The 13960-nt window shown below is 30.4% G+C and overlaps 1 protein-coding gene across 18 annotated transcripts in view; it reads left to right on the top strand.

Moving 5' to 3' along the window:
• LOC148610091 (tumor protein p53-inducible protein 11-like) overlaps positions 1-7090 on the top strand; it is a 213150-nt gene extending 206060 nt beyond the window's left edge. For 9 of the 18 annotated variants that reach the window (XM_088542152.1, XM_088542153.1, XM_088542146.1 and 6 more), the window contains one exon: positions 5473-7090. In XM_088542152.1, coding sequence (XP_088398278.1) covers positions 5473-5648 — 176 coding nt within the window. In that variant the 3' untranslated portion in view covers positions 5649-7090. Of the gene's footprint in view, positions 1-1055; positions 1214-3326; positions 3355-5472 lie in introns of all 18 variants that reach the window. The other 9 variants (XM_088542147.1, XM_088542159.1, XM_088542150.1 and 6 more) reach the window with 3 other exon arrangements.
• Positions 7091-13960: the final 6870 nt, after the last annotated feature.

The following is a 13960-nucleotide window of genomic DNA, read 5'->3' on the forward strand; positions in this document are numbered from 1 at the left end:
TCAAAGAATTTTTCTCAAAATGTCAATTTACTGGTCATAAGTAAAAGATTAGTTTTTGTATAGATTTTCTATATTGGTTGTCTCCCTTGAGCTGGTAATGTGATAAATCCTGTATTACTGACAATAATATCAATCCTCACCTTACTATAATTGTAAGTCCATAAGATTAAAGGCAATTTTCACAGAGTAGTGATATATTTGAATTACAATGGGAAAGATTTTTATATATCTATCTCAGCATGCCCGACTTGTACAAAGCTAGGTCTGTTTGGTTGATAAAAAATTCACAAAATATCTGCCATAGGACATTAAAATACAATCAATCAATCAATCAATCTAATACTTGTGTTCAGCCATGTCCCATTTATTTAATGATTTACTTCTTCCAGATTTTTTTTTTTGGTACTAAATATCCTTTTGTTAATGGGGAACTTTCCTGACAGTTGGGTTTGTAATTCAACTGCCCCTCATGCTGTATTAATAGCTTTGCTTCCTCTTGACAGAATTTTTTTATAAGTAAATGTTTTGGACCACCTAAATTTAATGCTGCTTTAGCAGACTAATTGCTTATTAAGCACCTGATATACCAACTAGAACATTTTTTTCTCAGATGTCCTTAGGTCTTCGATATTTGGTATGTTGTCATCGATCATGTGACAAGAGTATTAGTATGTTAACTATGGCTTGTTTGAAACCTTGGTACATCCATTTTAATTTAACCTACTTTGAATGAATGAGGGTGCAGGCCTAGTTGGAGAAGACATTTGAGTTAAATTAAGCCACATGCTCCACTCCTTGTTGTACCTTTCTGTCAATTCCTTTAAGTTTTAGCTTTGCAATATTTTGAAAGTTCCAGACGAAATTTGGGTTCCTTTATTAATAAAATGTCCGAACAAGAAGGAGAAGGGAAGGGGATTCCAACAGACAAAACAGCCCTTAGATTTGCCAGCAAGGTGTACTAAATCACATGAAACCATTAGTTTCCATTACATGTAGTAAGATGAATCTTTTACTTATGACCTTGAAATCATCAGCTGAGATTGTTGTCTTTATAGTTTCAGCCATATGTGTGCCACTATCAACCAGTTTCTGTGCTATTCCACTACTTCTTTTGTGTACTAGACTAGTTGCAATATGTATAAGTAGCTATTTCTACTGGATAATGACTCGCGACTGGCGACCCAAAGACCAATGGAAATTGTATAGACAACAGGTATCCCATGAGCCTCTGCATTTGAAATTAGTCGCTTTTTACTTTTTCACTTTTTCTTTATTAGTATTAATCAGATAGGCAAATATTTATATCTTTTTCTTTTCGTTTTTCACTGCACATGCGTAAATACTTTACTGTTTGCACAAGTATTTATATTATAGATTTGTTTCCACAATAGGTAAATGTAGTATGTTGCTTGGGTCATTCATTAGTTCACTTAGAATTACGTGCATGCTTGTGTGCTATATATACACAAAAACCTCTTTAAACTCCTGACTAAAATGACACATGACTTGGTGAATACTCCTATTCCTTAGTCATTTTCATTTTTTTTTTTGTGTGTTTGATCTTGATCTTTGTCACAATTTAGCTGTTTTGATCATTGTTGATAACTCATTATTCTCATCATAAGTTTTGCTGTAATTTGAATTTTCATATTACATAGAATTTGGAATTATGGAACTTTTTATGTATGAGGTCAAAATTTAAGTAATGGTATGTGCTTTAGGACAACAGTTTGTTAAGGACTTTATCATGAAGTCACTTAAACTGTTTTTCCCTAATCTGTTTTTCTTGGGTAAACAAAAAATCGTTTTCTTTTAAAATAAAAAAAATAATAAAATTTTTAAAACTTTTCATTGTTTACAGAAATGGATACAGATATTATATTTCTTTTGAATGATTGTAATCATACTTTACATTCTGTTAATCAGGATTTTTTTGCTTATTTTATGAATTGTTTATTCAAGGAATGACTGTTTTTTTTTTGGTCTATGAAGAAACAAACTGATTCATGTGGTGCATACTAAATAACTGCGTAGTAGGTTATTTTAAAGTGTGCACCAAGGGCATTGAGGTTATTTCAAATAGACCGAAAAAACATAACTATCATTTTTTATAATTTAATTTAAGTACCAAAATTCAACAAGTAAATCATAAAAAAAGTTTGATGATGTCACAGTCATTACAAAATTTGGTGTACAAGATAATAAACAAAACTTTTTATCCAATCAGAAGTAGTGTTACTTTTTAAATTGAATTAATATCTGAATATATAATCTTGTTTGCAGAACTTTAGTTCGATATACATTGAAGTAAATTGTGTGATTCTAGTTTCCTGACCCAACCTCTGTTTCCTACACTGACCCCAAACATTTAATTGCCAATGGAAAAGTTTTTTGTTATTCCTTAATTTAACTCAAATGTCTTCTCCAACTGGGCCTGCACCCTCATTCATTCAAAGTAGGTTAAATTAAAATGGATGTACCAAGGTTTCAAACAAGCCATAGTTAACATACTAATACTCTTGTCACATGATTTCTTCATTTCATAAAATGAAAAATTGAAATGTTTGACCTACCTAAAGAAACACAATTAATTATTATTGGCTAAAATGTATGAATTTAAAAAAATCTGAATTGAAGAATGAAAAAAGTATGCATTTTTTTAAATTTTACAATTAAATGTTAAAACTTATTATAACAAATATGAAGTCATCTGCCTAGAACTTCAAGTAGATGCAACAAAAAAAGTGTAAATTCCATATATATATCATAACAACGTGTCTTCCATCGCTTCATCAAAAGATAGAGCTGTTTAGAGGCTTCAAGCGGTATTATTTGCTTTATTCCATTCATGTTATGACATTGTATATTCTAAACAACAATTTTTGAAAGAACACAATTATCAGTTGCCTGTAAATATTTAAATTGACAACCATGTCACATTATCAGTTGAATGCAGCCATTTGCAATGTCAATTTTGCATGTAAATTTCACTTAATTTGAGCCTACAAGAAAACAAACTATTGAAATATTTCAGATAGTTAGGGATTGGAATTATAAGGATTAAACATTGGTTTTCCAGAATTTATGAATGTGTAAAATCACACCATTCACTCACAAACCTGACATAAAAGACCTTAATTTTTATTTATTTTTTTTTTTTTTTGTGTGAATAGTCCAAATGTTTAATCCTATATTAAATGTATTTTGAACCTTTGAACACATTATAAGTCCATAGGTGTTTGGTTGAGATGAGTTACACTGTACCAAAAGAAAGACTCTCTTTAAAATTTAATCTCAATCAACCAAGTCATTAATTTCATCCATAGATTTGAATACATGAATAATACAGTAAGTGTAAGTATTCTACAATTATTGTGGAAACATGTCTATTTGCACATTGATTTACCGTGTAATTAACAATCTGAACTATAGCTAATGACATACCCTTTGCTTGCTATTAATCTTTGCAATATTGCTCATTTTAACTCCAAATACTCCTGAACCCCAATTTTATGTAACGCCCAGGTTGTAATGCACAATTTTTATTGTGTTGTGAAAGATTTTGCCAGGATTGTGGCTAGCTGCAGTTATAATATTGTAAGATAGGGATGTGTAGCTGACCAGAGTGTAAGCCTGCAAATATACAACAGAAAGAATTTTTGTGGTATGGCACTGTAATTTTGCATCATCCTCATAATTAGACACTTTTGGTTCCATATACCACAAATATAAGATTGGAATTGATTTGGGGGTTTTGATATTGCTTCAATTGCTTAGGAATTAGGGAAAAAAAGGGGAATAACTATTAGGGGCCAATTAACTAACCTTTATATGATTTAAATCCTTTCACATTAGATTGTTTCCCAGCCTGATTGACAGTGTTCTAGGATTCAACTTTTCTGTCACCCAGGGCGTGTGCAATTTCATTGTGGGAAAGTTGTTTCGTATGCTTCACTATCCCTTTTGCATGTAGAAAGCTTGAATTATTTAATAATTTATTAAGATTGGAAAGCAAACGTCAAGTGTGGGAAAAATAATCTTCATTTAGAGTTTTCCTGTGGAAACCTAAAGTATTTGAAAAATCCTAGAACACTGTTTGAGTAGGGTTTCAAGCAGCATTCTTTATATATCTAACTGTATCATTCAGGAGGTGATTCATGCATGTCAAAAAACCACAAAAATTTCAATTTTATTTCTTTTAAAATCAGAAACAGTTACAGTCATTTGGTTGTTGTACTCGTGAGATAGAACTATATACTGAGTAGATTGTATATGATTGACACTTTGTAAGAGTTATCATTCTTGATTTGGATGATTTAAGAGGAAGAGGAATGTATAGTTTTTTTCCAAAATAATAATCGGTATACTAGAAAGGACTATAGTGTTACATATATGGCATTTTAAGAGGAAGTCCTCATAAAAACCAGGCAGAGGTAATGGCACATGACAAATTTTGTTTTCAAAATTGTTTTGCCTATTTCATATCACAAATGCATCCTTTCTGAAAGTTAATGCTGGTTTTTGATTAACTGCAAAGATTATATAGAAATAAATTACATAGAAAGCATTAAAATGCATTGAAAAATTGAGATTATTCTTTCATTTTGTGCAAAATTTGGTTGCTTTCTTAGGGAACTGTAAAATCATTTACTGAGCCTACTACTGTCAAATTTAAAAAATCTTTGTAATATTGAACAAATATATATATGATATAAACATTACATTGGAACAAAAAATTGCAACTGCCTAGTTTCTTAATGGACAGTCTTTTAAAATAGGCCATTGGTTGTTCATCGGGTTCTCTTGCACCTTGTGCACACCTTCACCATCAGCAGTGTCTGAATTTTAAATGAATTACATGTATTCACATTGCAAGCAAAGGGGTAGAACTACTCAAATTGTTTACTATTTACTGAATTTGATGGATGTTAACATACACTTCTTTTATTGTTATTTACTTTAATGAAAATTAGAAATTTTGCATAGAATTTAGTATAATTAATATAATTAATGCCGTGTAGATTGGGAGTTATCCAGTAGAAAACATGTTCTATAGTAAGGAATGCATGTTTTAGCCTTGCATGATTTTAGATAGATGTTAATGATATTAAATTTTTGCCAAATAGCACTATTTTAATAGATGTATCGGAATGTAACTTTTGCAGAATAGCGCTTCTTAAATAGATATAAGAGTATGTAACTTTTGTAAAATAATGCTTTTTATATCAAGGAATATGCTCTGTGTAACTGCAGAATGTTAAAAGTGTCCATCATACTTGGTAGAAAAACTTTGATGGCTTACTCTTCATCTTTATATGAATTCTAGTTATATATATCTTTCCATACTCAAATAGCAAGAACACATGGCTTTAAATGATTGGTTATATGATATTATATAACCTAAGAAGTTATAAATTCAATGAATGAAAATATTTTATTTTATTAAAATACTGATATTTAATTGTTTTTCAGCAATAGCAATAAACCTGACTTTTGAGTCTGTCTTCACCAGAGGCCGATTGGGAGGACTTCTGTTGGCCTGTCTCATAACTGCTGTGTCTTACTTCTTCTACTACGCAGTTATGTTCAGAACTTCACCAATGAAGCGCAGCTCTTCAAACAAGGACTTGAGAGAAAAGGACCAATGACATTGCAGGATTCCGTCATGTGACACTGTACTTGTGGTGTTAGAACCACTTGGTGCTTACCCATTTGTTTGACTATATTTGATTTTGGTAAATAAATTGGATTGGAGTCGTATATTAAATGATTGATTGACTTAACCTAATAAAAGGCTGTTGTACTAGTAATTTAAATGAGGCTATTTAAAAGTAAGACAGTACAACTGAAAATTAAGTGTTGTATGTCTTCTACCTCCTATTTGTATTGTAATCCTTATAGCAAAATTTAAATAGAGTTCACATGTGGTAAACAATGTCTGTCTATTATTAAAATGATAGGATATTATTCTAACGTCTATGAAGATGAATACCATAGGCTTTATATTGTAAAATTCATACTATTATGCCCTGCCAAAAAAAAAGTTGTAGGGCAAAAACATTTCATGACTGTACTCCTGTATTCATGCTTTAATTTCAGGTTTTGTCATGTTGTCAAAAAACTTGATGTACATGAACTCTCCATTAAAATTTAATAGAATAGATGCCATTTCATATTATGGTTTGAAAGTGCAGAATCAGGCATGAGTACAAATTGTTTGCAATAGTATTGTTGATGAGATTTCATGTAAAAGTTGGTCAATAAAATTGAATTTAGAAATTTACCCCTTATAAATATAATCATGTATAGTGGAACATCTTTTTTTTGTCAATGTTTTATTTTCAAGAAACATGTAATTGTTAAGCCCAATCAATCATACTTCTAATTCATAGATTTAAAGACCAGTTAAGTAGTCAAATTACTTTATGATAAGTACATCATGGTCATTTCAAAAGATGTTCCCTACTTAAATAGTTTTCTACATATATCTTGCAGCCCCGTGTGAGATGTATTTTATTTCATATTCTAATGAGTTAAGCTGTTAGGACTTCAGCATGTTGATGAAAAAATTGAACATGAATTTAGGCTCAATCATTCAATACAAGATAAATAATAAATTATTGCAAATGGGAGATAACTCTATTTTTTTCTTCAATTTTAAGAAAAGGGGGGAAAGTGGATATTGTATTCTTCAACACAACTTGTAACTAAGCAACTTGAATTATTAGGCCTTCACTAAAATATTTTTTCTTGATCATTGTTGATAATTGTCATTAAATGTATGAGTGTTTCACATCTTGGTATTGTATTATAAAATATGTGTAAAAGTAATGTTTTATGCAGTAAGAGAAAAGTTCAGACCTGTTGATTCTTTTTGCTGTAATAAGGTGAATTATGTGATTAAAAGTGTAATACTTTTATGAAGACATTCTTATTTTCAGCAAGCAGGGATCATGGAAATATTGTATTCCACGGTATCCAATTAGCGAGTATCTGTTTCTCTCTGAATCAAGTAACCAATAAAGTTGTGATATTTGTTTATAAATGTGCTGAAATGTGATCCTATGAAAATATAATTAATGTAACAGAATTTTATTATTTGTATTTTTGATACACACACATTTCCTTTTGAATAGGCTGAATATAAAACAGGATTTAAAATCCTTAATGGTTCAATTAGTCACAACCCCCTAAGTAAATCCCAGCTTTCCCTTTATTGTCTTGCTCCTTGTAGTACAAGATCATCTGCTCATACTGAAGTAATATAGTTAAATTTCATAAGATGCCTTTTCCTGACCCCTCATTCCAAAACCTTTGTATTATATATAGAGAATGGGTATGGTGAATATGTCAGAGACAACATACACACTGGAATGAAAAATGTCAGCCTAAGGCCACCCATTGGTCTTCAGTGAATGACATGGAAACTTTCACACCACTGGGCGACTGTAACTGGTCCAAAACAACATTCTACACAGGTACAGTGAAATAGGTGCCTCTATATATACTCCAGCAACATAGAAGTAAATTGAAAGTGAAAACAAAACAAGACATATAGAGGCCAGAAATTCCCGACTTCAGACAGGTGCAAAAAATGCAGCAGGATTTGAGTACTTCAGCATGATTTCAACCATCATCCCCATTTTAAAAACTGGCCACTGTGGAAAAAATATAACACAATTAAATATACCTAAATATCAGTTAACAGAACACTTTGCTACAATACCATAGAGATCCATGATTATACTTGCATGTATTTAATTAGTATCTATGAAATACTTGCTTAATTGCAACAGTTAGGGCCATAAACCCCAAAACAATACCAACCTTCCAATCTATTTTCACTTTCCTACAATTCAAAATAACTACCAGTAAAATTCTTCAGAATCACAATAGAAATATTTTCCATCTAATTCCACTGAATGAATGGTGACTCATTCAAGAAAGAGATCAATTTTATTCCTTTCTAATGAAAATTCATTACATTTTATTGAAAAATATCCATAAAAGCATGCTACAATAATAATAATAATAACAACCTTAATCTACATGTATGATGAAAATAATTGCACTATGACAAATTTTTAAAAATGTGAAGACACAAAACACGGTCATAGGATATCCTTTGTTGTACATAAACTTTCAAAGGATGTCCTTTAGGTACACATGAATATATCCGACAAGGTGTGTTAGAAGGCATACGATACAAGAGCTGAAAACAGTACAATTTAAAGTTTGTTTTTTTCTGCAACAATAAATGTTTACCTTGTCCGACAAACTGCATCCACTTGCAGTATCCACCGTGTCCACAGAACAGCTTAATAAAATTCTGTTGAGAGGTGCAGAGAAGTTGCGCTGACCGGTTCAGTAGTTCAGAGAATTTGAACTGACGAAGTAATTATGAGGATTTTAGACAAAGGGCACACAAATTTCTAAGTTCAAAGGGGCATAACTCCAACAAAAATTAAGGAATAAAAATTTCCTTGTAACACGCACAGTTAAATATGATGTTCTTGCTACATAGCACATTTCGCAAAATTTGGTTCAACAGTTTCAGAGGACTTGCACTGACAATGGAATTTATGAATTTCTAAGTTCATAGGGGATAACGCCTCCAAAAATTAGGGGATAAAAATTTCCTGGTAATATGCATGACTACATACAATGTTCTTGCTACATACCACTTTTCGTAATATTTTGGTTCTACAGTTTCAGAGGAGATGCGTTGACAAAAATTTGTGACGGACACACGAACAGACAGACAAGCCAAAAACAATACGTCTCCCCACCAAAATTTTGAAAGTTTCTATCTAATATCAAGATGCAATGAATTAAAATATGGTGGGTTATTCAAATTGGCCATTTTCTTGAGATTCGGCAGATGATAAGTGATTGCACATATATTTAAGCCCAGGGTAAATAATTTACAGAATTTTTTTGGTAATTTTTCAACTTTCAGCTAACATTTTCCAAAATAACCATCCAACGAAAAACACCCACTTTACCCATGCGTACAATACCCATCTTTTACCAATGTTTTTTTTTGGTCCCATACCTGAGAATAAAAATTGGAAACTACTGAAAAATAAAATTAAACTTTCTTCCATGAAAACAAACGTCGTACCCCCAAAAAATTATGGAAATCCCTTTAAGAGTTTTAGAGTTATCATACAGTTTGAAGAACTTGTAAAGTATGTACTAGTTCCTAGTTCTGGTGGGAGACATCTGAATTATTTCTTCACTAGATATGGTAAAATTCATATTTTCAGTATGAGCGATTTAGCAAGCATGTTAAAATATAAATTTATCATAGAAAGTGGTAAAAAAAACTTGATCAAGACATGGCTTAAAAAGAGTATTACCTCCCTTAGAAAACTAGAAAAATGTAAAATGGGGTGAACTTCTGGTGGAAATAAAATTACCTTCCTGGAAAAAATGTAAAAAAGTGTGAGTCACTTGTGAACATGTAATCACTGTCTAGATATTTTCATTTAAGTCTTTAAGTTGAAGAGTAAACTAAATTTAAGTGTATGCAGATATATGTATGCCTGACTAGTACAAATATCAGTATGCATTTCTGAACCAGTTAGTATAAATGTACACATCTTACAAAAAGCTGAACTAACACTGAACTCAAATACAGTATACATTATACATTCTGACATGCAATGTACATAGTACAATTTTACTCTCACAAGATGTGCATGTACACATGTAGTATTAAGACTTGGTGTGCAAGTACATTTGTACACTAACAAGATGTGGATATAAATGTGTACTACCAGGCAATGTACACAATATTGCTGTACATTTTAAATAAACATCTTGCAATAAATATGTACAATGCACTGTACATATTTTAGTGTATATTTTAGAACAACATTTTGCAATAAAGACTTAAAATATAAAAAGATCAAATGAAGTACATTGAACACAAAAACTTTCACTAGAATGCTGTTGTACAAATATCAAACTGAGACTTTTTACAAGAAGTTGTACAATATGTTATGCATAGAATACCCCACTCGATATTTATGGTAAACATGAAATGAATAACCAAGGAACCCGGACAGGGGAAACAGAACAAGTCACTATACAAAAGCAGTAAACCATATTTCAACACATTCCCTGCAACAGGAGAAGAGAAACTGTTTATGGATAGACGGTCAAGAAGCTTGCAATATAATCCCTACTTCCCAACTCTAATTAGTGGAGGTATAACATCATTTTTTCCATATCTCATTTCATTTTACTGCAGTTTATATTATTTCATTGTTAACTTCATATATTGTAGATCCTGAAAGAAAGTAAATCTGTTAGTTTGAAAAAAAAAATTTTCCAGTGAGAAAACATGTATATGACCAAAAAAGTTCAAATTGATGATGGGTTTTCTTATAATTAAACACTGTATAACTTGTTTTTATTTTTCAATAGCAATTTATTTTTCCCTAATTTTGAAGTGTGAAAAAAAAAACATGAACATTACCCATCACAAATCAGTACTTCTATTATAGAATGTTAAATAACTACAAACTGAACTGAAATCATGTACCATGAAAAAAAGTTACAATATGGAATTTCATAAATACCTACATGTAATATTTCTATAAATTATCAAGCTTTGTTCACTGAACATTCTTAACAAAAAAGTACATAATGAATAGAAAAACAAACAATTAAACAAAAAATGACAAAACATTCAACAAAGTTTATAAATGTAATACATTGCACATGTATTTTAAATGAATTCTGATCAACAGAATAGTACTTCTGAATTCTAAAAATAACAAACAAAAACAATCCATAATGTACATGTACATGTATGTAGCAGTAAAATGATAAAATGCAACAATATAAAAGCACCATATTTTAACAGATAACAATCAAAGTTTAAAAAAGCAAAACAACTGAAAATTCAATACTTTCACACAATGACGGGGATCTTAAACAATGGTCTGAAAAGTTTGTCAGCCCAAGAAAAACTCAGGTGTTTACACAAAACATTTTCTGTTATTTAAAATGTCAAGCATGCCATTTAATTTTAGTTGATAATCCTAACGGAATCTGGTTGGGTTATTTTTTTTGCATTAATAATATATTTTAAAAATGAACAAAATAAATAAATGGTGGTGATACTGGACAATGTTTTATCAGACAGAGAATGCTTACATTAATATGCTCATATGTGTTTGTAACAGTATGATCCAACCTCTTAAAAAAAAAACTAAAACGTTAACCTTGATCAATGGAGAAACAGACAGACAAAATGACAGATAACACACACATTAAAATCTATATGCTTCCCAAACCTTGTATTTGTCTGCATGGTATTTAAACTGAATTACAAAAAAAACAACAGATTTTGTAAACGTAAAAGGAGTAAAAACTCTAAAGAAAATAGGAAAAAAAGAGTTTACATTCTTGGCAAATTAAATATGTGTATTTATAAAGCTGAAAAACCAGACCTGGTTTTCAATGGCAAATAAAGAAGCAGAAGTTGATTAAAACAATAAATATACACAATAACAGAATGGTTATGATAATATGAAGCATTTCAGATCAGCGCTAGACCAAGTGAACTTAAATGTTAGACTTTCATGGGCTGGTGGGAGGATTTAATTTTTTATATATTATTCCCTACCAGGCCTCAAGGATTGATACATTGTATGTTAAAAATTCATAACCACATCACTTTCAGAGAAGAAACATCATTTTAGACACCAAGAAATGACAAATTTGTGTGTTATAGTACCTCAATGCTAGAAACTGACATGAAAAAAAAAAAATATTTTGAAACTCCCACCCCATTTTTTTTAATTAATTTTTCGGGGCAGATGGGGATGAAAATGTACTAAGTAATTTTATTTGGCCTTACTTATTGAATTTTGAACATTTTTGTGGCAAAGTTGCTGCCCATATCTCATGACCTAAACAACTAAACAAGTGAGTAGATGAAGTTGATTTGCATATTTGATGGACTGCAAAAAAAACACTGAGATAACAGGTGAACTTTGGAATGAATTTCAAACCAAAAAACTGTACATTTAAATGTTCTTCTTCCCAAAACATTCTGCAATATATTATGCAAACAATGAAAAAAAACACAGTACTACTAGTTGCTAAATGCAAGGGAGCAGTCAAAATATTTGACCAAATCAAGTTTTCCTCTGAAATAAGAACTCATGTGTCATAAAAAATCAAAGTGCTTTTAGCACTGGAGGTTTTTGATTATGGTGAAAATGTAGCATACACAAACTTTCAAAGATTACATGAAGTAAAATAAAAACTGTAGTCATATATTTATGTTTCCCCAAATATGTAGATACTGAATGTCAATCTTTACTACTGATTCCTGAAGTATAAACCATAACCAACAGTTAAACTGTATCCAACTTCACGCACATTTACAAAATTTGTCCAATTTCACTTTTTCTCAAATTTTTACACCTGTCCACAATTTAATTTGCATATATATTCAAAAACTATTTTAAATGAGTATCTATTTTACCTTATAATTATACTCAAATAAAACTAATTTCATCTTGAGAAAACAATTTCTTTGATGAATATAAAAACCAGACAATTTCAATCATCTTGAATTTTCTCACCAATTTTACTTGGTTTAAATCACAGATCTTTACTTCCTGTTTTTATCATAAAATATTAATGATAGGATGAAGATTTTGACCGATAAGCGTCTTAAATGGAACATGCTTAACACATTTAATGTTTGTTGACACATTACTGCAAAAACTAAATTCCCTAAATGAATTTTCATAACTAAATATCTTTTATCACCAAAAAGGAGTCCCTCAAATCTTCAGCAGATTTAATGATTAAATCTGAATTTTATTTTGCAAAATAATAGAGTATTTTTTAGGTGAATAATTGCCAAAAACAAATTTACTGATTATTAAAAAGGGATTGGATGTTTTAAAAGGAATTATATTTGGACTATATTTTTGTGTAGAGTTCAGAAATAGTAGGGAATTTCCAGGCAAGGATTGGTGACAAAAGACATTTTGATTCTAAAGCATCAACAACTCAAAAACGACAATGAGATGATTCAATTACATGTACATTGTATAATCCTAACTACAGTTACCATGACAATAATGAACATTGTATTATGCTTGAATTGTTAGAAATATGACTTGAATAAAGCATTTTCATTATAAAAATGATGGCTTGTGTACAACCATAAATAAATAAATAGTAATTAATAATTCAATTAAAAAAAACGTGTTCAAAAACATGTCATCATTCTGAAGGTTAAAAAATGAAATGAAAGTCAACATCTGATGATAAAATTTGTGTTATCACAACCAAATTCATTTTTAGTGTGTGTGTGTATTAAAGAGTACAATACTGCTGATGTGGATTTGTCAATACCACCTATCCTCAGTAGTAAATTATTTAGTACTGGCTACTGCTACATGGACATGTTTCAATGACATAAAAATATTATTGCATAAAAACTTAAGTTCCAGTATTGGGGCATTGAACATTTTATTTCTATAATAACTCCATAATAAAGCATTTATTTACTTAGTATACATGAAAACCTTAATTTACTATTGATTCTTACATTTCTGTGTAGTTTTAGCCAGTCGCATATTTCTGACACAGAAAATATAGAACTACTTGTAGATTTTACATTTTCCACTGGTCCCCAATAAACATATTTTAAAAAACATATGACATGTAAAATATTTTGGTTGTTTCATGAGGCAAGAAATATCATTTGAGTGTGAAAATAACTTAAGTGTAAGTATTTATAAGAATCAGGCAAAATGGAAAAAATCAGAAACGTGCAAATCAAAAACCCACCAATCTGACAATGTAATATCACCCTAGGATACTTTCTCTATTTGAAAAGACCATTATATGGTCCCTGCATTTTTTGGCTTTGGTCAGAATTTTTTCAATAGAATCTTAAAAAATGAGGTTTTTGACAGGG

Source organism: Perna viridis, chromosome 8, assembly GCF_037379345.1.
Source record: "Perna viridis isolate PV_CMFRI_1.1 ecotype Kerala chromosome 8, ASM3737934v1, whole genome shotgun sequence".
NCBI lineage: Eukaryota > Metazoa > Mollusca > Bivalvia > Mytilida > Mytilidae > Perna > Perna viridis.